The 26,553-nt window shown below is 43.6% G+C and overlaps 1 protein-coding gene across 10 annotated transcripts; it reads left to right on the forward strand.

The window, feature by feature from the left end:
- The first annotated feature begins 1,531 nt into the window (after nt 1-1,531).
- Nucleotides 1,532-23,886, forward strand: TPD52L2 (TPD52 like 2). Of its 10 annotated transcripts, none has more exons than XM_074969238.1 (9): nt 1,532-1,733; nt 3,168-3,286; nt 4,545-4,693; nt 6,256-6,315; nt 13,887-13,988; nt 19,967-19,993; nt 20,933-20,974; nt 23,065-23,113; nt 23,431-23,886. In XM_074969238.1, exons 1-9 carry the CDS (start codon nt 1,715-1,717, stop codon nt 23,521-23,523), a joined length of 660 nt encoding a protein of 219 aa, XP_074825339.1. In that variant the 5' UTR covers nt 1,532-1,714; the 3' UTR covers nt 23,524-23,886. The 10 variants fall into 10 exon arrangements, with proteins under 10 accessions (XP_074825339.1, XP_074825335.1, XP_074825336.1 ...); XM_074969234.1 differs by having other exon boundaries at nt 1,537-1,733; nt 3,141-3,286; XM_074969235.1 differs by lacking the exon at nt 6,256-6,315 and adding an exon at nt 7,648-7,707 and having other exon boundaries at nt 1,537-1,733; nt 3,141-3,286.
- The last annotated feature ends 2,667 nt before the right edge of the window (nt 23,887-26,553 follow it).

Consider the following 26,553-nt stretch of genomic DNA (forward strand, 5'->3'; position numbering starts at 1 on the left):
CCCCATTGTATTTTCCATTGAATGCATCCGATGAAGTGAGCTGTAGCTCACGAAAGCTTATGCTCAAATAAATTTGTTAGTCTCTAAGGTGCCACAAGGACTCCTTTTCTAAATGGCATAATGTATCTCTTCCATCTCATACTTCTTTGATAGGGTGTTTTTGATAATCAGTGCTAGTTTGGGGCTATAGAATAGCAAACTGAAATGTTAGGTGTCCCAACTGCGTTATAGGGTTGTTGCTGTTAGGTTTGTTTCATAATCTGGGAAATTGGTATAACTACTCAGACAGCATATAGTGGGAGCTGTCAATTCTCCTCTCCCAGTAGCACCCTGACAAGCTGCAGGCCCACAGAAAGCTAACTGTATTTCTGATGGCACGGCCTTTACATTGGCTACTGCTCAGGTTGCAAGCCAGCAGAACATGATGATATTTTGCCTCTAGGCACTTCTGAGCATAATGTATCTGAGTTAAGCTTTATCGCTGAGGCAGAGAAGCATTAGCACCATTCCAGAGATGCAGAAACAGAGGCAAAGATGGCTAGATTCAGCTGTAGTGTAAGTGACTTTAGTGGGCTGAATTTGGTCCGCAGGGGTGAAGAGACTTGCCAGAGATCATGCAGAGCTAGGAACAGAACCCAAGGGCTGTGCTGATTCCCCATCCACTGCTGCCCCGTTCAGTTCTGCAGTGGGGCTTGGAGTGGCATATTGTTCTGGTTCAATGTGGCCTACTCAGCTGCAGAAGGGAGCAGCCCATGCAGGGCTGGAGCCCAACTCGATTGCACTGTGGGATAAGTTAATGGGTCTAATATGCAGGAAAGCCATGGCCTGCAGAGGCTGAAAAATGCTACAGATGTGCACAGTGCCCCCACATGGACTCAAGAAGCTCCCCAGGGCAGTCAACTATCCAGAGGTACCCCTGTGCTGGCACGAACACAGCCACAAAGTAGCCGCTTGCTTGGCAGAGGAGCAGGAGCATCCTTTGCTCCAAGTCCCCCAAGTTCCCAACAACCCCTAGCCCCTCCAGCCCCCCCAAGTTCCCAACAACCCCTAGCCCCTCCAGCCCCCCCAAGTTCCCAACAACCCCTAGCCCCTCCAGCCCCCCCAAGTTCCCAACAACCCCTAGCCCCTCCAGCCCCCCCAGTTCCCAACAACTCCTAGCCCCTCCAGCCCCCCCAAGTTCCCAACAACCCCTAGCCCCTCCAGCCCCCCAAGTTCCCAACAACCCCTAGCCCCTCCAGTCCCCCAAGTTCCCAGCCCCCAATTCTCTGCCCTCAAGTTCCCATTATCCCCTCAGCCCCCCCCCCCAGTCCCTGGCCCCCCAAGTTCCCATCAGGCCATCAGACCCCTCTCAACCTACCCAAGGTCCCCTCACCCCGAGCGCCCCCCCACCTCTCTCGCCAACCGACCCGTTAAACCTTTGCTCCCCTCTCCCTCGTCCTGACGTCACCGGGTGCCTTCTGGCCCCGCCCCCTACCCATGACGTTTGCCGGCTCCTCTGTTCCGTGCCCCGCCCACCACGCCCGAGTCATCCCTTTCGTGGCCCCACCCACGAAGCGGCCGTTTCCGGTCCGGGGACGTGGCGTAGCTGATGACGTGCTGGGCCCGCGCCTCCCCGGAAGCGGGCGGCTGAGGGGTCGCGCGGCGGGTTGCGTGCTGGGTGGCGGCGGCGGCGCAGCTCCCCCTTCAGCAGCCGCTCAGCGGGTCTGGGCCCGAGATGGAGAGCGCGAGCCAGGGTACTGCGCCGGGGCCGCCGCGCCCTGACGGGAGGGGCGCCCGTTGGGGCAGGAGGACGGGGGCTCGCGGGCTCGGGGGGGGGCCGGCTGCAGCTGGGGCGCCCCTGGCTGAGCTGAGGCGGCGCCTGCTCTCAGGGTTGTAGCGGCTCGGCCGGGTCTCGGTGGGTGGGGGGGACCAGAGGGGGGGGTGCCCCGCCGCCGCCGCCTCCTCCCACTCCCCCTCCCCTGTCCGGGTCAGGGTGCCCGGGCGCTGGCTGCTGAGGCCCGGCCTGGCTCCCTACCTGCCGCCCGGGGCGGGGCTGAGTGAGGAAGGGCTGGACGCTCCTGTTCCTGTCGCGGGCGCGTACGGGGGCTGCTCCGCCCGCAGCACGCCGCGCCGGTAACCTGGCAGCCACAGTCGTGGTCCCGCTGGAGATGAGCCCCCGCCCGAGGCAGTAATGGTCGGGGGAGAAGGCCTCCCCTGGGGAAGCCCATCCCCCTGCCTGGCTGAGTGAGGGGGTGTCTGATATTACCCTGATTATGTTGTCTGGCATTAGGCAGAAACCCAAGAGATACTATCTAGAAGACACTAGACCGGAAGAATCACGGCTGAACTCTCTGTGGAAGAGGAAATGTCTTAACTTCTACGATTTCTCATATATTAGAAAACTCACCTGGAGCTGGAGCCACCCCTATTTTTAATAGACTGAGAAATGGAGGATGAGGCTGTAAACGAATGTATTTGCAATTGTAGGAATGAGGGCGTCTGACTCCATTCTTTGTAGTAATTATGGTTTGATTCTGTCAATCTGTAGATGCCATGCTGCTCTAGAGAGCACGCTTGCTGGAGTGGCTTCAAAGCTTTCTTGCCTCTGCAATGCTAACAGTATCAGCTGCAGTGTAGTGCATGTAGATCACTAAACTAGTCGTTGAGGTCATGACACTGGTTAATTAAATGGAAGCTGAATTGTTGCCTTCCCTTATACACATTCCGTAAATGAGAGATATGCTTCAAGCTAGTTCAGGGGACGTACTGGCACAGATGTTCCCTGCAGAACTGTCTCTCTCTGATGTGTTATAGGTTCCGATGGATTGCCCAGTTTATGATTAACTTCTGATCCAGATCTTATCACTCCTGTGTAGAGAGATGCACCTTGTTTACCCTGCCTTGTATATTAGCAATGCATGTGCTCAGTGATTATTAATGTGTTACTTTAGGCCAAGGAGCTGTTAAAATATTTTTGACAAATAAATTTTTTTTCTGATACTTCTGAAAGATGCTAAGTCTTTTATTAGATGGGAAGTTTCTCTTCCTCTTTTTCTCCCCGGGACTCCATCTGTATGTACTCTGGAGCACATCTGCTTGCATAATATGCTTTGCTTGCTAGCAGCTTATTTTTTCCACACTCTGCTTCTTGTCTGTGACAGATATCAACCTTAACTCTCCCAACAAAGGTCTGTTGTCGGATACCATGACAGACGTACCCGTGGATAATACTGCTAGTGCAAGGACCTCTGCACCAGAGGGGCTGACTGAAGCTGAGGAAGAGGAGTTAAGATCTGAGCTTGCCAAGGTAAAATGGTGCTACCATTTCTGTTTAGATTGTGCCTCTATATCTGAGAGAAGTAAGAGAGACAAGTGGTAATTCTATCCGCTGTAAGAAAGCTTAAGGGACACTTCAGCGATGGTGTAATGTTAGTCTCTCCTCTGGAATCTAAATCCATCATTTCACTGCTGAAGAATAAAATTAATTGCTAACTTTGTAGACTTTAACAATATGCTTTATTTCATGTTCTCCCTTCTGGTTTTGCTATAGCACTTAGCACCTTTATCAGAGTTTTCCTGACATCAAAGTTACAAGGAAAATGGTTTTCCCCAAACTGAGGCTAAACAAAAAGCCATTTAATGTCAAGCTCCATTCAGAGTGAGAAAACAGGTGGAGTGTGGGGGAGAAACTACCCTTGAATTATGAGGACATGGAGTTCCTTTTAATGTTCCTTCCCATTATAGGCAATGGCTTTGGATCTAAAAGCTTTTAAGATATTGCGGATTTGCAAATTTACACTCAAATGTGAATGGGCAAATAATGAAGGTGACCTCTTTAAATGTCAGTCTATAACTTGCACCTGAAACAAAACAGGAAGTGAGAGCTACAGCTGTTTTCTTGTAGTTTCTGAACTCAATGTAGAAATCTAGTCTGATTGTTTGACTTGAACGCAATTTCAATAATGCAAAGTAGTCCAGAGGTACTGAGTTGTGGCTTGTTAAGATTTGTTTCCTTCTGCCACTACTTATTTTCTGACACTTATAGTTCTGATGCCAAACAGGATTGAAACCAGAAAATAAACCACAGGAAAAGATGGCTCTTAGTTTCTTAATAAAAACAAAGGAACAGAATTATAAAAACAAACCATTTTCCTTGTATGCAGGATTCTGCAGATTTTTAAATCTGTTAATAGAATCTACTGTTAACTGAGGATCCAGCCCTGGAAAAGGCTTCTGTTACTTTTTTGTGACATTAAGTGGCCCAGTAGGGTTATTTTTCTGGAAATTTTCCTAACTTAACCTCCAATTTTTTTTTACCAGTGGCATACTTAAGTTAAACTGTCTAAAATTTTAAAATCAAATTTAATTGGTGTTTGTGGAATTTAGATTTCTTCTCACATTTTTGTTAGCAGAGTTTCAGTATATAAATATATCAGATTTATATTGAGCGAGCTGTGAAAAATTATTGCCTATTTTTCCATGTTTAACCACTTAATTAAAAGTTGTGATCAAACTGAATTTCTGTAACACTAAGGCATGCTTCTAACTGGGAACCTGTCCTGCAGGTGGAAGAGGAAATTGGTACCTTACGTCAGGTATTGGCTGCCAAAGAGAGGCACTGTGGAGAGCTGAAGAGAAAACTGGGTTTGACCACTTTTGATGGGCTGAAGCAGAACCTGTCAAAGAGCTGGCATGATGTCCAAGTCTCCAATGCGTAGGTGTTCCCTGTGCCAAAGATTTCAAACATATATATGTATATAACTCTCTGTAAAAAGCAGTTTCTTCCCAGTGAGGTTCCTCTGTGACTTTCTTAGTGGAGAGAGGGTAAAGAAACTCACAATATTTGCTTGTCATAGTAAAATGTGACTGCCAAGCAAAAAGTACCAGAAATCTATCACTTGTCAGGGAAATGATTTGGGTAAAGCATTTTCTAATGAGTGCATGTCATAGTTCAGAGGCTTGATCATTTGGAATGGTCCTGGAGTAAGTATTTTCTTTTTAAACGTTGAAATGCTATTATTCAGTATTTGTAATGTAAACCAATATGTTGGCTCAATTTGGATCTGTGTTCCATTGGTTAAGCTTAATGCTCTTAATTTCATATTTTAGCAGGGATTGGAATTGGTTTTATAGTGCATATGGCCTAGTGCATGTAATGCTCAGTAGAGTTCACTTGATGACACACAGAGGTGAAGAGAAACAAACTGTAATTGAGCTCTAAATCTCATTGCTACAACTGCCCCAGTTATTTTATCCTAAATGGAATATCACTCCTGTGAGCTCAGGTGAATCATTCCGTAATAGTTTTGCTATTAAAGAACTTGCAGAGATCTCTCCTTTATTAAACAGAACAGTCTAATCTCTTTACATTTTTATACCTCTTGGAGAGCGTCTCCTGCCAACATAGCGCTGTCCGCACCATCACTTTTGCTGGTTGAATTTATGTTGGTTGGGGTGGGTTTTTTTGCTTTTTTTCACATCCCTGACCAACAAAAGTGATAGTGTAGAGAAAGCCTCACTGTTCAGAGGGAAGGGCACAAGGCATTTCTAATACGTAGAAAACCACAGTTTACTCAATCCCTGCTTCAGGTCACCAATTTTTGAGTCCTATAGCTAGGGCCCCTACCAAATTCACGCTCCATTTTGGTCAATTTCACGGTCAGAGGATTTTAAAAATCGTAAATTTAATGATTTCAGCTATTTAAATATGAAATTTCACGGTGCTGTAATTGTAGGCGTCCTGACCCAAAAAGGAGTTGTGGGAGGCTGCAAGGTCATGAATTTAGTAGGGCCCTACTTATAGCAAACTGCACCCAGGAACAGAATATAGTGAGGCACCTAAACTTCACGAAAAGATGTGAGGTCATGGTTTAGACAGCCTAATGAGTCATTCCAGACTGTATCCCTGACTGGTACTACTAGTGTTGAGACTGAGATTTTTTCCTGTGTCTGGCAGTACGAAGCACATGCAAACGAGGTGAGTTAAGAGCACCACCATTGACTGCCATTAGGAGTATGATCAAGAGGGAAAGGAGGCGTTGCAACCAGAGGAACCCTATCCAATATAAGTGTTCTCATGTTGACTATAACTAGAATCTGAACTGACTGACAATACCATCATGTGGGGAAGGACTTTCTTGCTCTACATCTTGCTCCCCATTTCTTTGATCGTTGGCTGGTTTCAACATGTCACTTAAATCTCAAAAGTGATGACTTATCCTTATGAAAATGTTCCCACTTTAAAATATGATTAATCATCAGATTTTTTGTTTCTAGTTATACGAAAACATCTGAGAAACTTGGAGAATGGAATGAGAAACTGACACAGTCTGAACTGTGAGTTCCTCTGGTCATCAGCACCACCTACTTGCTCCTCACTCTATTCTCCAATTTGTACTGGAGCTTCTTGTTCTTTTAGGCATTAAGGGGTTGATTGTATGCTTGGGGCACAGTGAAGTCCTGTTCAAAGCTCTTGCTTATTAACAATGTACCTGACTTTCAACGGCTGCAGAGATGATGGAAGCAAAAGATATTGCTGTCATCTCTTTAGCTGTCTGTTGCCATAGCTGAAGTAAAATTCCAATCAGTTACCAGGACACACTTTACATAAAATGAAGCATGAAATGTTAAGAATTACTGTTGCATGTCAGCTAGCCCTTGTTAGGCAAAGCGTGAATGAAGTCCCATGCTGTATCAGAGTGAACATTGCATTTCCTGTTTTAAAGTTAATCTGTACTTTCTCCCCTTCGCTCCATAAAAATCATAGCAAACACTTTGGGGACCAGCTGACTGACTCCATTCTTCTGGCCACAAAGGTAGACAAGATAATTGGATGTGTTCAGTCCTAGGAGGAATGAGGGCCAAACAAACTTGGGCATGTATGTGTCAGCTACTGGTAGCTGCTACCATGTTCGTGTGACTTTGACAGTTTACAAATATGGGCCTTTTGTTAATCTGTTGGATGCGAGTATAGGTTAGGATGCTGTGAATTTTAGTTGGTGTGGTGTGGTAGAAATTCAATTACTAGCAGACAGTAGTTCTTACAATGCATTTCTAGTTACTTGGTCATCTGTCTTAGGCATTCATTGATCTTAGTTCTAAAATAATGTAGGTTATGCCATGTAGTAGAACTTCTAGCGATTGAGATCTTGTAAGTTTTTGGATTTATGTAATTTCCTGTTAAAGATGAGGAAATGGAGATGAAAGTTACATGACTTGCACAGGGTCATGCAAGGCAGTATCAGAGCTGGAAACAGAACTCAAATTCCTGGTTCCTATGCTCTGTGCTATACCATGCTGCAGTGTAGCTGCTATATAGTGTGTGGAGGGGAGGGAGTGGTTCCCCACAGGAGGCAAAGTGGCAGACCGTACAACTTTGAACTGGCCTGATATCCTCTGTATTCCTAGCTTAAATCTGTGCAATTTCTTTGCCATCAACAGTTATCTGAATAAAGAGAAAACCTGGGCTTGGATGTTTGCCCACATCTAAAAGAACAAAGTGTTTTATAATTCTTTCCTCTAATAGCCATTCCCTCCCCCCGTCTATCACATGGGAATAGCACTTGTTTCCTTAAACATCTAGAGGCATTAGTTATGTGGAAGGTCCAGGAAGGAGAGCATCAGTCTTGAAAGCTTTGGCACCTTTTCTAATTTCCGTTGTATTTGTAGATATCTTTCAGCCAGCAGCACACTGGAGGACTGGAATGAAAAATTAACCCAATCAGAAGCGTGAGTGTTTTAACCTTTAGTGTAAACCACCTTTCAAAAAAGCACTTTGTCACTAACACACTCTGTCCCAAGCTAACAATTTTCTGCTTTGACTAGTCCCATAAAGTACTACCGACAAAACCCTTTTATGTTTACCCAATAAATCAGAGGTGGGCAAACTACGGCCTACGGGCCCCTCCCCCGCAGCCTCAGCTCACTGCGCTGCTGGCCCAATGCTCTGGGCGGCAGGGCAGCAAGCTCCTGGGGCAGCGTAGCTGCAGAGCCTGGCCTGACGGGGTGCTCTGAGCTGCGTGGTGGCATGGCTGTCTCCATCTGGGCGGCTTGGCTGTAGCGCCACCAGCCACTGGTGCTCGGGGGGGTTGGATAGAGGGCAAGGGAGTTTGGGGTGGTGGTCGGGGGCGGGGATGGATAGAGGGCGGGGTGGTCAGAGGGTGGGGAACGGGGGTTGAATGGGGGCAGGGGTCCCGGGGGGGCAGTCAGGAATGAGAGGAGGGGTTGGATGGGGTAGTGGGAGGCAGTCAGGGGCAGGAGGTCCGGGGGCAGTCAAGGGACAGGGAGTGGTGGATGGGGCAGGAGTCCTGGGGGTGGGCCATCAGGGAACAGGGGGGTTGGATGGGGTAGGAGTCCCGGGGGGGCCATCAGGGGGCGAAAAGCGGGGGGGGGGGGTTGGATAGAGGTCAGGGGGCCGGGCCACGCCTGGCTGTTTGGGGAGTCACAGCCTCCCCAAACCGGCCCTCCATACAATTTTGGAAACCGGATGTGGCCCTCAGGCCAAAAAGTTTGCCCGCCCCTGCAGTAAATACACATTTCATATTCAAGTCACTGATGTAAATCCAACTGTGGTCAGTAGTGACATCTTTACCCTCCAACATCTGTCTGCTGACCTGGGAGAAATGAGTTGATACATTCCAGTTTTTGGTGGACGGGATCCATATCACTCTGACCATCTTCAGAGTTGGCACTGGGTTTGTCAGTCTGACCTGACAAGCCATGGATTGAAGACACAGACTGAGCTATCTAATGCCTAGATATGGTGAGGGGTAGTAATGGGTCGTTGTGATGCAGCATGCACTTTTTCCTATTTGGTGTCTGATCTCAGAATCAATATGGCTTCAGTTTCCAAGGCATTCAGTACACCATTTTAAGAGCATCGAGTAAATGTTAAAAGCTTACGAACCCCACAGCTATTGTATTCTGTCTGTCAATCTCAAATAGCCCTTGTAATCACTCTTCTGATGTTAAGCAATCCCTTCTTTGGGTTGAGGTTCCTCCTTTCCATGGTAATTTTAGGGTGTTAACAGTGCTGCAGTAAAATCTGGGTCTAACCTGTGAGCTTAACTCATATCTAAGCAGACTGTTACATCTCACTCCTCAGGAATCCTAGTAACTACTGTCTTCTGAAGATAAACTTAGCTTAGCTTGCATAATAGCCTTGCTGCCTGTCATAGTATGGCCAAAATTGCCTGCTTGCACAGTAGCTTGACTGCGGGAGTTCTTATATAATTTGTTTCCTTGGTTGGAGCTGAATATTAAATTAGACTACTTTTTATTTTTTATTTTTTTCTGCTTAGCTGACTGAAGTTTTCTCTGGAGTAAATGCTACCAATATAATATAAAAATTATCCCTAGCCCTCAAACTGCTTATTACATTTTTAATGCGATCTCCATTTGTAATGGACTGTAGCTGAGTAGATTATGAGAGGTAGGTAGGATCTCCTTAATTTTCTCCTTAATTTTGCTTAGATAAAGGCAGATGTAGGTCATGGGTCACTTGTAGCTGAACTCCCTTCTGTACTTCATGGTATGGAATTCAGTTTCTTTTCTGGTAACTTGAATTATATTAACTGCCAGTGTGTGTGTCAGCGTAAAGGTGGCTTCCTGTCATGGGAGCAAATGGAAGATTTTTTTCATTGTGTAATACAGTGTGGACTGTGTGTGGGGGCGAGAAACATCAGAACTTACCAGAGTGTGGGGTTCTACTTTCCAAGTAGACTGTCCACTTGTATTACAAAATGAGAGTAAACACTGGCTGTTCTGTTACTTGGTGATGTTGAGCACTGTTCTTTAAACGCTAGTTATGACCTAAGTCACTGAATAACTTTCCCTGATAGCATTTAATCAGAGTTCAGTCCATGGGTGTGTTCTCATAGAATAAGAAACTTCCTGTTAGATCTGTTTCCTTGCAGTCATTGATAATAAATTGCCAGTAAACGGCAGTAGGAAGCCTTGCCTATGTAGCTTGTTCAAGAGCTGTTTGTTTACACCTAAAATAGTTTTTGCATGCCAGTCTTCCTGCTTGGATTGGCACTGGAAAGAATGTTATCTGGCAGTTGGAATGCTAGCAAGCTAGACAATGTTGTTGTCGTGTTGGTCACAGTATATTAGAGAGAGAAGGTGACTGAGGTAATATTTTTTTATAGGACTCACCACTGTTGGTGAGAGACAAGTTTTTGCTTGTCTCTCTCCAGCAGAAGTTAGTCCAATTAAAAATATTACCTCATCTGCCTTGTCTCACTCTAGCAAGCTAAACACAAATTTAAAATAAAGTGGAAGGGATGAAAAGTGATATTCCTAGGGCATTCTGGGAAACAAGTGCAGAATTCCCATTTCCTCAATCTAGGATTAAATAAATGCCAGTAGTCAGATTCAAGAAATACAAGGTTGTTTTTCCTGCCAGGTTTCTTGGGACTCTTCTGCTGAGTAAGTAGTCATCTTCTGTTGTACCACTGCGTGAGCTGCTAGGCAGCATAACTTACAAGCTTCCTGACTGAACTGAAAACAAAGACCTAACCTATGACACTTGTAGCACTTTCGAAGAGAAATCCTTTGTGCATTGTTGAGAGGCTTCTCTTAGCTTCCAGTCCTTGATGCAGAGCGTGGTTTGCCATCTAATCAAAGCATGCAATGTGGAGAGAGGGTAGAAGCTGGTGCACTTGCCTAATGTGTACATGAGGTGGGTGGAGGAGATTGCAGAATCATTTAGTCAGATGAGAGAACTGTCAGTGGCAGCTGTAGACGTTCTGTGATTTCTGCTTTCTCTGTCTTTCACACTGGTAGCTGGATGGGAGCAAGCAAGGGGGAGGTGATGCTAGTGGGAGAGGGGAGGATTTTATGGGTCTAGATGTAAGCCTTCGCTGTGTTGAAGGGATTTGTCCAAGAGGTATGCAGTTCAAAAGTGCTCTTACATCCTTGATACTCCTGGATACCTATCTGACATATGCAAAACTACCTCCCTTTAGCAGCATATAGCATCAATTTGCAAGTCTGTTTTCAGGATCCATACCTCACTACAGTAGTTCATGCTTTTGGCTTGCAGATAGTAATAATCTGATGTGTTCTCCCTTTTAAGACCATTTGCATTCTGCACTAGCTGTAACTTGCTGCTGCCTAGCAGGGTCAGTTGCACGGAACATATTGGACCAGTTCTTCAATAGTTCTTGCTTTCTGATCGCTTCCAGGTACAATAAAATTTTTACTTTGAAGTCCTGTATAGGTTGAGTCCTGGCTCTTTGAGAGACCTACCTCTCTTTTTGCCTTTGACCTCAGCTGTTAAGAACATCAAGGGCTCTCAAGGTAGTAGTTCCCGTATTTAAATAACTGATTGGGGTGGGGAAGGGGGATGACAGTGTACTTATTAAAGGGCCTGCCCTCTCTTCTAGGAATTGCTCCCCTCTCTGCTGATCTGACAGTGCCTGACTTTGACCTGTTTATAGTACAGTGCAAGGCCATCTTTCTCTGGCTTGTGTGAAGTGGGGTGGGGTGTAACTGGGCACATCTACCCTTTGAGCAGGGCTTGTAACTCCCAGCTTGTGACATACCCGTACTAGCTCTGATAATTTTAGCGCACTAGCTTGAAGAGTGTAGCTGCAGCAGGAGGGGCCAGCTGCCCTGAATGTGTGCCTAGCTTCTTGGACACGCCCATACTCGGGATGGGTAGCCCCTTGCACCTCTGTGGTTACGCTCTATTTTTAGTGCTTGAGCTTGTTCAGCGCTAGCACAGGTATTCGGCCCCCAGCTAAAGTGTAGACGTGCCCTTATTTGAGTGAGGACGGAGTTGTCCCTACTGGAGGCAGTCTACTGAAGTCGTTTGTTAAGCTTTATTATGACTAGAGGGTTAACGGTAAAAATGTTCCTGTTCCTAATTACACTGTTTACTCTTGCATTTCTGTCAACTGGGACAATGGAAACTAATGATGCCTCTAACTTTTGTTAATTGGATCTATTTTCAGATTCCTAATGCTGCAGTGTTGGAAACCCAAACGTTGCAGCATTACTTTAAAAAAGGAAGATTACATCTTAAACATGTGGAATGCTCCCAGCGCTCTCAATTTCATAAAAATGAAATATGGGGCCAATTTAAGTTTGTATAATATTGCATATGTGTCCACTGCCATAGTACTGGTCTTCATTAATATGTGCAACCTGCAGTGGAGCCTAAGGCCTCTCAATTTATGGGCATTACTGGAGTCCAAAAATTGTGTGGTGTGATTCAATTCTTGTCACAGTTCTGTTGGATAGCACTACTGAACAGTGTGACAGCCTGGTCAAGGGAGATGCCCAGTACCCAGGAGGGATGGGCCTGAATTCCTTGTATTCCAAGGAAGTTTTGACTCTGCAGGTCAGGTGTAAATTCATTAGCTGCAACAATGCCCAAAAGCCTGTGTTAAAGCTAACAGCATTCAATACATATCTCTCACCCTTAAATCATATAATTACCACCACTTCTTACAAAACAAACTGTGCTGTGGAGAAGGATCATGAGTGAAGCTGGAAGACTTGGATGTTAGACATCCAGTGTCCCGCGGATTTTATGTCTTTGTTGACTGAATTTGGGGGGCATGAATTTGGCAAATGACTAGATTACACAATATGAATAGTTATTTTTGTTGGGACTGGGGGTGAAGAAGTAAAGCTGGTTCATTACTGAGCTTTGTGAAGTACTAGGCATGTGCAGTAACTAGTGTAGTTGAGTCAAGAGGCCTGTTCATGTTACAGAATGTGGGTTGTTGGGCTTAAAAAAGCATAGTTTAAGAGGACTTCTTGGAATCTGGCTCAAAGTGCCACTGTGTTCTCACTCCCACACTCCCATCTGGAGAGTGAGAGAGAGAGAAATAACTGTCAGCCTAAATTGCCTACTTGAACTTGTTGCTTCTTGCTTTGGTATTTGAGGGTTGAGAGAGTAGTGGGTGACTCTTACACGTCCTGTTCCAAAATACTCTAGCACAGTTTATATAAGAAGGATAACTTCAGGCTTAAATATTCAGGAGCCAGAAAACCCAGATTTAATTTACCCCAAATTTAATATTCTCTTGTTGTTGTATGTAGCTAATTTTTTTTCTCTCTCTCACAAGTTGAAGTTGCTGTAGATCTAGATGCTAATTGCCAATCCAAGAGTAACTTGGATAGGATGCAGTTGTGCAAGTGGCTTAGCATGTATTCGTTCACCTGTGGTCCCAGAGCATGGCTTGAAATAGAAAGGCTCTGAAGTGCCTCTTCTCTTGACCCCTCTTATGAACTTTTCAAATATGTATAAAATCAAACTGATGTAAAGCTGTCCAAGACTTCTCATTTACCTGTGGTTAAAGGTAACTGACTGGAAACTTTTCTAGCTATTGGTTCTAAGCTGCAATTGCAAAGGTGGTGCTCATTCTTGCAATTCTTATCTATTTTGTAACATGTCAGTATTACCAGTTTCTTCTTCCATACTGAATTCTGCAACAAAAATGCTTTCTCTTCACTCAGGGCTGAAAGTTTATTTATGAGAACAATTTACTTAATACTGAAGGGGGCAGTTTTTTTCCTTAAAAGGAGAAAAGGAAGAGTGGGGAGCTATAAGCACTTTAAAAAATCCCAAACTGGAAATTTCGAAATGTTCACTGAAATATCCGATGTTAATCAGATTTAATGATTAGAGAAACTAAAATATCAACATCGTAAAAAATAGAGTAAATATGAAGAAATAAATTAAATCTACTTGCATTTTCTTGCTAAGATTCAAAGCCGTAAGTACATATGAGACCAGAAGAGTAGCTTTCAGCCATGTCAGTGCAACTTGCTAACCTAGTGCCCCGCTCTCTTTGCCTCGGCATCTTTTCCAAAATGCTGGCAGGTGCTGCTCACATTGCTGCTTGTAATATTTCCCCCACTAACCTTCAGTTGTTCAACTTCTTTCTGCTTAGTTATAAGAAGACTCAGGAAACCCTGTCCCAGGCAGGACAGAAGACTTCAGCTGCCCTTTCCAATGTGGGCTCTGTTATCAGCCGTAAACTTGGTGACATGAGGTAAGAGCTCTGTTCCACTTTTGCTATAGCACTGGAGTCCAGGATTCACACAACGTTGAGGTTTAAACATCTGGAATGCATGCCTAGTTTTTTTCCATTTTCAGTTCTGTGCACTGCAGTTAATGGCAAAATGAATCTGATACAGCTGTTCCCTGTGACCCGGTATATATCGCTCAGGGTTTAATACATATTTTTCTAAGCTATTTCTGGTCAGAGCTTCATTCTCAGGAATCCTTTCTCCATCACTTTCCCCAGCAGTGTTCTGAGAGGTCTGTCTTTGCTAACACTTATCGCTTTAATTTTCAACAGTTCCCAGAACATTTAAATATCTGATTCTCTTGTTCCACAAACTGATAAAATATTGTAGTCTCCCCCATACCGGGAAGAAGTACCATATTGTTCCATTGCAGCTCATTCATCTTCTTCGAATAGTGGTGTTGAAAAGATTTGAGGGGAGCCTTTTCTGTTCTTCTGCAGAAAGATGGAACTCCATTTTCTCACTTCTTATGCTGGCGTTAAAATAGAGTCTAGCTCTTTGGCTCCATCAGAGATGTAGAGAACCTCAAGATGGAGAAAACTGGACATGTAATATTATGCAATGAAAATAATATGCATCAGTTCTCTGATGTATGGAAAATTAAAATTCCTTGCTGATGGGCACAACTACTTAGCACAGTGGGGAATGGGTATTGGGGGTAGGGGGGTTTAATAAGGGAAGTGACTCAGTCCAGATGTTTGTTACTAATATGGACTAGAACTTTTCCTTTCCTTGTTCAGTAACTACAGAGGTTTATAAACCCACTAATTTGGTGAAAGGGAACAGGAGGAATTGTTTAAAGATCTAGAATTAATGTCACTTACCCAAAATTCTCACATCTTTAGATGTAAAAGCTAATATTAGATTATTGCATAAGTTTTAGACACTTGTATTAGCTACTGTACCAGGAAGGCTGCTAATGTCTCACCGTGTAGTGGAGGACGTAGCTCCCTGGGACAGCAGAAGGTGGCTTTAGAAACTATGGATAAGCCAGGGTTCATATTAGCCATTGGAGCACAAAACCAACTGTATTTCAGCTGTCTTTCACTTAGATATGGGGGATATTTAACCTCATAAATATCTCTAATGACTTGAGGTTGCTATAATCAATGAAATAATGCAAGTTAGGAAATGAGGCATTCCCAGGCATTCATGTGCGATCAACTCAGGATTTCAGTAAGTGCCATCTAGTATTGGTTTGACCTGATTTTGAGGGCAGGAAGTATCAGTCAATAAAACACCTATCTCAAAGGGATACTGACAAAGTAATTTAATTTCTTTATGAATTCCTTCAACTGAGCTATGAAACTCTGGTGATTCACTTTCTGCTGAATCTTTTCTAACATTTCACTTGGCTTGGATGGCTAAACTAGTCAGTTTCTAGTTGTCTTGTACTAGCCCAGTGCTTTTTGCATTCGTAGCTATGCAAAGGGAAGTTCCAAGTTAAGTCTTCACTGAACTAAGAGAATTCCTAGGTAACTTAAGTTGACAATATCTCTAACTCAGATGCATCAAAGAGGTAGTGTTCAAATCTGTATAAGGTTTAGCCTTCCCTTCAGGTTCAAGGTCAGCTTAGAACTAGGGTTCAGACGGGTTTTAAAAAAAACCCATTAGATTTTAGCCACACTTTAACTGAAAAATTATCTGTTTGGCTTTAGGTGCGGTGCTTGCTCTGATTTAAGTGCCCATATTGCACCCATCAGTATGGTGTCTAACAGGGAAACCAAACCATAAGGGCAGATTTGAGTCAGTGGTTCAAGTGGAAATAATTCAATGGTCTTCAGATGAACAACTGCAGTTTTAGCTCATCTCTAAATATTATTATTGCCTGTGCTTGAGTATTAGTTGCCTCGGTCTTGCAAGGCTGATTACTAAATGTGATCATATTTAGTCCTTGTGGCACCTTAGAGACTAACAAATTTGTTTGAGCATAAGCTTTTGTGAGCTACAGCTCACTTCATCGGATGCTGAATGCTGTAGCTCAAGAAAGCTTATGCTCAGATAAATTTGTTAGTCTTTAAGGTGTGCCACAAGTACTCCTTTTCTTTTTGCTAATACAGACTAACATGGCTGTTACTCTGAAACCTGCCATATGTAGTCCAGAACCTTCATGCAAAACTAGTATCTAGTAATTGTAGAGTGTAATCCCCTCTGGGGGGGATGGGGGAAAAGAGTCTCGGGATGACTTCAGCCATTGCTCTTAAACTCTGTTACATGTGTATTAGTCCTAAGGGAGTTATATGGTGTGTTTTTTGTAAAGCTGTACTTTGCATACAGGGTCAGTGCAAAAGCATTGTGATCAAAGTGTTTGCACTAAGGTGTTAGAACAGCAGAAACCCACTTACTCCATTCTGTGCCAGAACTGTCTTGCATGGGCCAAACGTAATGGGGAAAGATGATGTTAGAAGTCTTCCAGACAGTTAATGACAGTGTACAGAAAAGATACCTTGTAAAATACAATATTTAACTTTTTCTCTAGAGTTTTTTTGCAGGATATCAGCTCTTCCCTGGACTCTGCATACACAGCTGCCTAGTTTATTAGAATAACTTTTTTGGTTCAAAAATAAAACTGTCTTTAAACATGACATTTGACAAAATTCAGATTGGGCAGTTGCTTCATCACAGCTCTCATTCTTCACAGAGATTCTCCTTTTCCTCTGTGGCTGGGAGTACCCAGGTGGTAAGCATTTGATGTAATCTCTGATCATAGTACTGGATATTCCAAATTTACTCTCACTGAGTTGTCCATGGCATTCCTGGACTAGCAGATATTGGTGCACATCTTCAGTAGCACCCAGCTTGTGTGAATTGGGCAGAGAACTAGTCCAGTTTCTAACCTTTCTAGTGTGCATTTGACTCCTCTTTCCTACTAATGACACCGCAATTTGTATAACTCTTTTCTTTCTCCCATTTATTTTAATGCTGTAGCAGACTGAAATGGGCAAAATGTGGTTCCTTTTGCCAATGTCATAAGTGCATAATAAATGTGGGGGTCTACCTACCAAACGTGGTAGCTGTGGCAGAAGTGTGTGAATTCTGTCCCCTCCAAGCACAATCCCTTCAGAGTCTGATTGGGAGCATTTGTGCTACCACGAACCTGGTATGACTAAACCATGCACAAATATTGTTTGTTCAGCAGTGTGAACTTGTTAGTTCTCTATTTAACTCTGTAACCTTACGTTTCCTAGAGCAATGCCAGTGTCCCCATCAGAATCCATAGGCTGTGTAGTATGAGTTCAGCAAGAAAAAGTGAATAGAAAAAGGCACATGTTCATTGTAATTTACATTGAAGAAACTCCTGAATTTCCTGTCTAAACATGCAGTACTAAGGTTGTGGAAACACCCTACATTAGTGCCGTTAGCACTTCCTTCTTGGAAGACAAAGTGGTGGGTCTGTGGGCAGCTTCTCTGTCAGAAATATGTAACATCAGTCAAAGCATTACCAAATAACTCAGCAGGATTTGCTGTGGATTTATGGTCCTATAGTGGAAAACAGATGAAAGTAACCTTTGCTGCTTTCCTGTGAAGATTTAATAACACTTCTTCCAGTCTTCCTCTGTTGTGTGTGTACACCTATATTGCTCTCTGTCTGTACTTCTCTGCTGTCTTCAGGGAAAAAATACGGTCCTGAGACTTTCAACACAGATTCAATTGATTTTTTTTTTTCTTTTTCTTTTTTTTTTTGGAGCAAAGTCTTCAATAGCAACGTTCCCTTGAAATAGAACTGTAAACTGTTGGTAGTCGAAACGTGATCAGAGATTACAGTGAGTGAGGTTGGTTTCTTGTAGTGAGCAGTTTTCCTCTGAATGGGTGAGATGTTACTTGTTTTCAGTGAATCTCGGTGCTAGCCTTTAACTGTAATTGGTTGTTAGAATTCTCCTGGGGCTTTATCTCTGATTGTCCCTTCATCCTGCATTTGTTATAAGAAAAGGATCCAGACATTTATTTTCCCATCTGCTGGAAGGATTGAGGTAATGGAAGGGGATACTGCAGACTGTTTGTCAGCCTTCGTTAGCTACTGAAAAATGCTAGAAAGGGGGTAATGACAACATAAATATGCAGAATGCTTGGTCACAATTCCCTTGTATAAAACGTTGCCACTATAGAATCAAAATAATTTTTGTGTTGGGAGACATCTTCAGTACATCAGTTAGTTGCCATGCATTGCTGGATTGTCTGAAATCTAATAGCTTTAGAATTCATCATGTTCAATAGTTAACCTGTGGTACTTGAAGTTGTCTATGTATAAGAGGACTGATGTTGCTAGTTACTCTATTACATCTTCCCCAGCCGCCTAATCTCTGAGACGAGTCCATATGGTGGCTAGCTTAATTAATGGGAATGGGTGTTCTGCAAGTAGTGTACAGCATTGCTATTAAAGCTACAAAAGTCTTAGCCAGTTTAGCTTTCTCTGTTATCTCTGCATTCTCCGTTGATGCAGGTCTCAGGCATTCTTACTTTCAGCTTTTTACTGTAGTGTATAATTTCAGTAAACTAATCTTAAGGGAATGCCATCTTCCTCATTAGAGGATAATTTTCAGAATGTATGTTTTCTAATATACATTTCACTTCAATGTTTGAAGGAGTCTGCTACTGTAACTACTACTACAAGCATACTGATTGTTAAATATTATTTTGAGCTGATGATTGGCTGCAGGACAGCTCCTGAATTTATGTAATCTGGAGACATTTTATCAAAGAAGGAAAAGGGCTACAAAAAGCACAAATATATCTTCAAAAGTTCCGCTTTAGGTGCTAAATAGGCTGAGCTGGGCTTGTGGTAATACATACGGTGTTGGGAGCGGTGCATGTTTGTGTATATTGTCCAAGCTGTTAATCTTTTCACAGGAATGAGTTGTAGAAACTCTGACTTTCAAACATACCAATGTTTTGGCTTTGGCTTTGCTTCTGGCTCTAGCTGTTGAAGAGATGGCCTTAATATATGTTGGGGGCAAAACCACAAAGCATGACTAACTTCTTGGGCTTTGGTGTAATCAGAGCCCCTTGTTCTCCATGGAAAGTTTTTGTCTGAAGTGCGTGGCGAGACTACTTAGTTTCTACTGCACCGGCTGCAAAGGATGAAGCTCTGACAGCCACATTTAAATAATATAAAGTGGAAAGAGAAATCAGAGTAGCCGCAGTGCTGTTTCTTTGTAAATTCATTTTACGCCATCTCAGTGTTCTCATCATGCCTTAGACTCTTTTGTATTGGTAACATGTAACCATTGTAGAAGCTGTCACGGGCCTGGATAGGATAGTTTAGTCTTGGGGGGTGGAGTAGTTGTGACTTGGCACCCAAGAATGGGTGGAAGGCAGTTTGGGATTATGGCATAAATTATAGTAAGGATGAACAGTTCTTGTTATCATGCCCTCACCAGCCATGTCTGCAGACTCAGGAAGAAAACAGTGCCCTGGCTTTCATTTGTTTCCTGTAAGGAGTATTCACAACAGCAAGGCTAGCAAAGCTTTTTAAATGAAAGCTTAGAATGTGGCCACTGTAGGGGGTAGAGGTGGGTTTTCCATTGTTTGCTAACCCTTGGTAAAATCCAAGTGTTGACAACTTGTGGATTTAAAACCTTTTTTTTCTAATGAAGACAAGGCTTGAGCATGTGAACACAGCTCTGTGGCAGGGGCTAGATTCAGTAGTGCTGGAATATGCAGTGATCTGGCTCTAACTTCTTACTGCAGACAGTACCATTATTGATCTTTGCAAAACTTCATACCTCAGTTCACATAATATAAGATCATAGGGTAAGAAATACGTCTTGGGCAGCTTTTCTTAATCCCTCTTGAGGCAAATTTTGTTGTAGATAGGTGGGCTTTCTGTCTAAGGCATTTGTATGCAAGATTTATGGGCAGCTAAGTCGGGCAGTCAGCTGGACACTGGGGCCTAACTAACATTTCACTTTTCTCTCCTGCTGCTGCCATTGGGTTCTTCCAGGGCTCATCCCTTCTCGCATTCCTTTAGGTAAGATGCTTTCCAGGGGTGCTAAAAGAGGAGGCTTATTTATTTTTTTGCTAATCTTTCCAGGAGGCACTGCAGACTTAGAGCTGACCTGTGGGGCCATCTGCACTGGTAATACAGATGAGTTAGGGAACTTGGTTGCAACAGATGCCCCAGGACTGGCTTTACAATGAGATTGCCATTGGTAGAGGGTTGAACATAAATAATTGCAGTGCTGTAATTGAGTCCCTTGACTTGGTCATATTTGTAGTGTAGATGGGGCTGTAGGCAGTTTACAGCAGCTTTTTTATTTGAAAGCTGACAGCTCAGTGCAGTTCCATTCTCAGGCTCGCTGCATACGTCTTGTACCTCTTGCTGCTGTTCCTAAATTCTGGGAATATCCTGCCTCTTAAAATTAAACCCTGATTAACAGAGTAACTTGGTGCAAGAAAGCTAGTCATAGACCCTGTCAGCTCTTTTTTTGTGTGGTGCCTCTGCAACATCTCTTCTCTCTCAAATAAAAATAATCTAGTCCTGGATCTTGGGCCAGATGCCTTTTCTGGATATTCTTGGGCATAGTGTGGTGTTTAAAAAGCTTTTCCTAAATTAAACTTTTTTCTGTGGGAGGTTTGGCTCTTTGTACTGACATAAGCAAATCTGTCAGCAGTTGAAGCATAAAGCCTCTAAACACCATTCACTCTGTCCATATCTTGCATTCTTGAGTTAGAGATATTCAGGCTAACTAGTCTATAGTTACAAAACTAGTTTGGACTACAGTGTGTCAAAGGGCAGGAGAGAAGGGCTTTTGTGGGTTACTTCTATTGCCTCAGCTATTTGCAGCAGCCTTAATGTTGTTGGGTACAGTACGTGTCTGGAAATTGTGCAAGACCTAACCTCATATGCTCCCAATGTCTGTTTGAATTGTCTAACTCTTCCTTCTCCACTTTTAATGCTTCCGAGTAGCAGTTATTCCATTCGCCATTCGATAAGTATGCCAGCGATGAGGTAACGTACGAAATGTCTATAAAAGTGGGATGAGTGGGAGACGTAGTTAATTCCAACCCACTTCTAGGGCCTTTAAATTCAACTTTCATTTTGTGTATTGGGACTGTTTCCTTCAGTTGACGTCTAATGTGCACTGTGGGGTAATGTCTCCTGCAGCCCCTCTAGTTCAGGGCTTTGAGGCCTGTTGCATAGGTTTATTAGTGGCTATGTTAGACTCTCTCTTAATGAGGAGTCAAGTGAAGTGTTGTAATCCTGCCAAAACTCAAATTGCAATTTTATGGCTTTCAAAGGTCCCTAAAGAGAATTATGATCCTTTTTTTAGAATTTCAATACAGTTGTAACTAGTAGTGCAGATGACATCTCTCTGACCTCCCGCTGTATCTTTGGTTTACAAGCTAATGGTCCAGCAGGCCAAAATACCCTGACTTCTGCAGTAGAACAATGTCTTCCTTATGTGGTAAAATCATAAAAGTATAGAGCTGGAAGGGACCTCAAAAGGTCACCTAGTCCATCCCTCTGTGCTAAGACAGGACCAGGTGTATGTACACCATCACTGACAAGTGTTTGCTCACCTGTTAAAAACCCCCAATGCAAGAGATTTCACAACTTCCCCATGTAACCTCTTCCAAAATTTAACTACCCTTATGATCACTAGCTACTGAAGAAATTACAAACTAATTAAAAAGCCTGGTTTCTCTTGACAAGAAAATGTTTAATTGGAAGCTCTGGTTTTAACATGTAAGAAAAATGTTCCCTTAGTCCTCCTTTGCATGAGTTTACTTTTGTTTGGGACAGTATAATTTCCCTGAACAGAAATGTGCCTTTGTGTTTTCATCTTCATAGGAGTTAGCAATACAAATTCTTTCCACTCTTAAGTAATCTCCACAAAGTTGAGAAGCTTAATCCTGTATCTTACAAGTCAAAACTATCCTTAAAGCTGCTCATTTTCTAGTAAAAACTTTAGCTAAATTTCAGAATTTAGCAGAATCTGGTATAAACTGTAATCTCCATTCCCACACATGGGGATGAATGAACTGTATGATGGGAGTAGAGCTGGGCAAAGAGTGCAGACCCTTTTCACTTGTTCAGATTCTTAGATGAGTTTTGCTTTGGTTGTACTCGCACCTTTTGCATTTCTGGCATACTAAAGCAGGTAAGTTTGTTGCATGAGTGCAAATATTCAAAATGAGTCTTGTATGCAATGTCTAGGAACAGAAACTGAATTCTGTTCTCGTGAATGTTCTTGCTAGAAGAGCTTGTGCACTGCAGTCCATCGAGGGAACAATTCCCCATGATATATGTGCTAAATCATAACTCTTCAATACAGACTACTACTCCTGAAACATTTGTGATCGTTCTGTAAGCAGAAAGGGTACATTTATCAAACAGTGAATTAAAATTATTTGCTTACCTCTAAAGTTGAGTTCTCATACCAAAGGACACAAATCTCTCCCGCTGACATAAGTGACTACTTCTGTCATGTGGTCAGAGAATAGAGTCCCGTGTATTCTTGTTGGGTTATAACTCTCAATGTTCCGTTAATCTCTCTTGCTCCGGAGAAGCCCTTCCTTTTCAGCCTAATGGTAGGTAATGTAGAAAGCTGAAAGACTTTTTTTCAAGCCTGTCTAAAATGTTCAGCTTCCCCTTTGGACTAAAAACATGGCTTTCTTACATAAACGAGAAACCACTCCTTTGTCTATGAGGCTTTCCCCTCTTACCTAATCTGTAATCCGTTGACTCATAATGGAACTCAGCCATTTTAGGTTTTTAGCTTGAGTGGCCTTTATTCAAACAATGGGAAAAATACAATGTGGTATAAATATCTGCCTTCCAGATCTTGCTGTATGCCAAGTATAGCATGTCTAATGCAGTTGGCTAGTTAGAGATAGTGAACCCTAACTTGCAGGGAGATGGCAAGATGACTGGAGTGATAACTGCCTTAGGTGTGTTGTGGGTGGTGGTGCTCTTGCATTTGAATGGCTAAGGAACTTTCACAGGCTTGATATTCTCAGCCTGCTCAATTCAAACTAAAAACCAGTTGCTCCAGTAGCTTACCCCTTTTGATTTTACATTGCCTTTTTTCCTTCAAGGAACTCTACGACCTTCAAGTCATTTGAAGACCGAGTTGGAACCATAAAGGTAACTGTCTGTTCTCCTGTTGCTAAACTCCCATGATAAGCAAATCCCCATGCAAGACAGTCTGTGTGAAACTAGCTTAAAACTGTCAAAGGGGCTCTAGTGCTTACAGAGAACTTCCGCAGTAAATAGCACTTTGGGGCCCCTGTTCTTAAGAGTGTACAGTCTCTAAGGCTAACAATTGGTAATAGATTATGGGGGGAAGAATAACTTTACTGTATGTCAGTACACCCCTTGGAGAAGTGCTAACTGTCTGCACTGAGGACACAAGACCAGTGTCCTTCTCTTGTCATCTTCAACAACTTTTCTTCCCTTTGCAGTCCAAAGTGGTGGGCAGCAGGGAGAACAGCACTGACCCACACTCCCCCACAGGCTCTGGTGACAAGTCCCCCCAGGACAACGCTCCTTTCTAACCCCTCAGTGTGGCTTTTTGCACGGCTGTGCACAACTGCAGGAGCCCCACTAGTTCTTCACAACAGCAACAGCGTGCAAATACAGGAAGGGGGCAGTTCCCATTCTGAAGAGAAGTATCCATACATCCATACACAGACATTGCTGCTGGAGTCAAGTAAAATAAAAATGTTTTGTACACAAATATTTTACACTAAAGTTTGTAGATGAAATGTATCACTGTGCTGTCCTTTTGGGAGAGCAGGTAAAATGGAGTTTACTCAGCCTAGTCCAGAAATAGCATTTCTGGTGCCAAACACGTGCATTTCTCACTCAGTGATAAGTTGTTTGAGTAGGCAAGATTTGTCTCTTTAGGCAGGGTGGGACGAGCAAATATGGAAGAAGCCAACTGCATGGGAAACACAAATCTTCAATTTCTGGCAGCAGCCCTCTGTTCTAAATTATTTATGAAGAGAAGTAGTTCCCAGTCTCCCATCACTGCTCTCTCCCACTACCACAGAGGTGCAGGGCCTGAGAGGCATTGGAAATCTTCTCTCCCATTAAGATGGGAATGGGGTAAACAGTCATTTTCTCTGGACTCCCAAAAAGGAAATAACTGCCTAGTTGTTACACTAATGCTCTAGCTTTAACAGAACTAAAATCTTTATTTTTAAATGCAATGAACTTCAAAAATAAAAGCTAAGTGAGAGAGCTTTAGCATCATATAGGGAAATAATACCTTGGACGCTGAAGTTGAATCGCAAGCCTTACATCACCTTATGCTTTATTTGTTTATAATCTTTTTATATATAGAGAAATGTGAGGGTTACAAAGTGGGGTTGGAGCACTGGAGTTTTGCATCATACAATAGTAGCAGCATGCCTATGTGCCAGTTATTGTGTTCATTTCAGTGGTGCACTCTGTTGCCTGAGTGTATAAAACTTGCTTCTCTGTTCTTGGGTGTATGCCTTCATCGTCCTTTAAGGAAGAAGCTCTGAAGGCAGCTAGCAGTGTGGCCAGATTAGAAAAGGACAAAACTCTGTCTCTAGCAATGTGGGCACTGTACTGGAGAATCCTGTCTCTACCCTGCCATTGTGTAGGTGGTTCAGTTTGGAGGGTCCTAAATCTGATGGTACATTCTCTTGGCTAATATCTCCACCCATAATCTTTGTTTCCAGTACTTGCAGAGAATCCTGGAGACTAACTTATTCCTCAAGCATCTGGATGTTTTGCTATTCTGCTGTCCGACACTATCACTCAGGAGCCGTAGAATGAAAGGTTACCCGACGGCCTGATCTTATTCTAGGCAAAGGTGTCTCCACATAAAAACCTAGAGTGAGCAATTCTGTGCCTTAGAGGCTAAGTGGGACTTACTCAGGTCTTTAGGTTTGCTTACATACATATCAAATTCGTTTCTGTGGTTTGAGTTCCTCTAGGATAAGTTTTTTTTTGCCCTTTAGAGAAGCAAGTTTTGACATTTGAATCTGCTGATCATAAACCTCAATAACCACGCTTGTTCCCCCATTTTGCAGGTGTTGGGGGGAAGCATACTATGAAAAATTAGAAGGCAGATGTGATAGGAAATAGGTGGAGTGTAGAGTGTCATTTACCAGGTTTTATTGTTTGTGGCTGAAATTACCCGCAATGTGGGGAAAACAGTGTCAGTTAAATGGGGGACTGCTGGAGCTTAAATATTGAACTGTTTCTCTCTACAGGTGAATGTTGGGGAAATTTGTCAATAAAGCTTTCCATTGGGAAACAAATTACGTGAATTTTTGGTCCTGAATTTATACTTAGAAATCTAAATGAGTAAGTGCAAAGGTTACGAACCCATCAAGGGCAATATCCAACTAGCAGAGTAATTTTGGGAGGGAGGCCTAAACTGGTGACTTCTGTGTAATGTACGTCATTCTGGCCTCTAGAAGCCTCTGCCTGTGCTATGCTTCAGCTGATGAACTGGTACCTCCAGTCTAGTACTTCCCTATAACAGCCACTAGCAAACATCAGTTGATACATACGGTATGCTCCCATGAACTTTTTGTGCAAAACTGACCAAAGGAGGTAATGGAACTTGCATGCAGCTTCAAAATTGGAGGAGCTGGCCCCTGTCAAGAGGAGAGACTGGAACCAAAAGGAACTTGGTGGAATGAGGGTATGAGCTGACAATTTCCTTTTGCAATGAATCAGCAGAAAAGAGCTCAGTACATCATATCGTCTGAGGCACAGAGCAGAACATACTTTCTACCAAAGCAAAGTAGGTACCAAAGCAGGAAAAACCAGTCTAGTACAGTGGTTCCCAAACGTTAACAGCCCACGAACCCCTTTCACTAAATTGTGAAATCTCATGAACCCCCTCCTAAAAATGAATATTTCCAGGGATTTAAGTTTAAATTTCCTCCGCACTCCGTGGGGCTTCTGCTGCTGGACCCCGTTGACTGCTCCAGTCAACTGAGCTTGGGCTGCAGGTCCCGCTGACTGCCGGGGCTCAGGCTGCCAGCCCCAACTGCCCGGCCCTGCTCTCCCTGGGGCTCGGGCTGCCAGCCCCGCGCAGAGCGCTGGGGTTCAGGCGGCCGGCTCCCCCGCTGACGGAGGAGCTCAGGCTCCCAGCCCCAACTGCCTGGCCCCAGTCAGCCGGGGGCTCAGGCTGCCAGTCCTGTGTGGAGTGCTAGGGTTCGGGCAGCTGGCTCTCCCGCGGACGGAGGGGCTCGGGCTGCCAGCGCCAACTGCCCTGCTTCACTCTCCCTGGGGCTCGGGCTGCCTGCCCTGCAACCAGGTCCCACCTGCTGCCTCCAATGCCCGGAGTCCTCTGGCTGCCATGAGTGAAATTTTTCTGGCGAACCCCCTGTAATGTTGTGCGAACCCCAGTTTGGAAACCACTCTTCTCATACAACTCCCTTGGGAAACCTTGGGCCTAGTTTTGAGAAGGGAAAAGGTGCAGGAGCATTGAAGGATGCTAGTGCTGCATTAAAAATAACGTATGTGTAAATGATCAATGCCTGTCTACTTTTCCTGACTACTGTACCCCTTTCAGGAGTCTGATTTCTTGCATACCC

This window comes from Natator depressus, chromosome 13 (genome assembly GCF_965152275.1).
Source record: "Natator depressus isolate rNatDep1 chromosome 13, rNatDep2.hap1, whole genome shotgun sequence".
NCBI lineage: Eukaryota > Metazoa > Chordata > Testudines > Cheloniidae > Natator > Natator depressus.

What these genes read in the sequence shown, in the direction of transcription:
- TPD52L2 (XM_074969234.1), top strand. An exon ending in TAAGATCTGAGCTTGCCAAG is followed by an intron (nt 3,287 to 4,544) that starts GTAAAATGGTGC and finishes CCTGTCCTGCAG; the next exon opens with GTGGAAGAGGAAATTGGTAC. An exon ending in AAACTGACACAGTCTGAACT is followed by an intron (nt 6,316 to 13,886) that starts GTGAGTTCCTCT and finishes CTTTCTGCTTAG; the next exon opens with TTATAAGAAGACTCAGGAAA.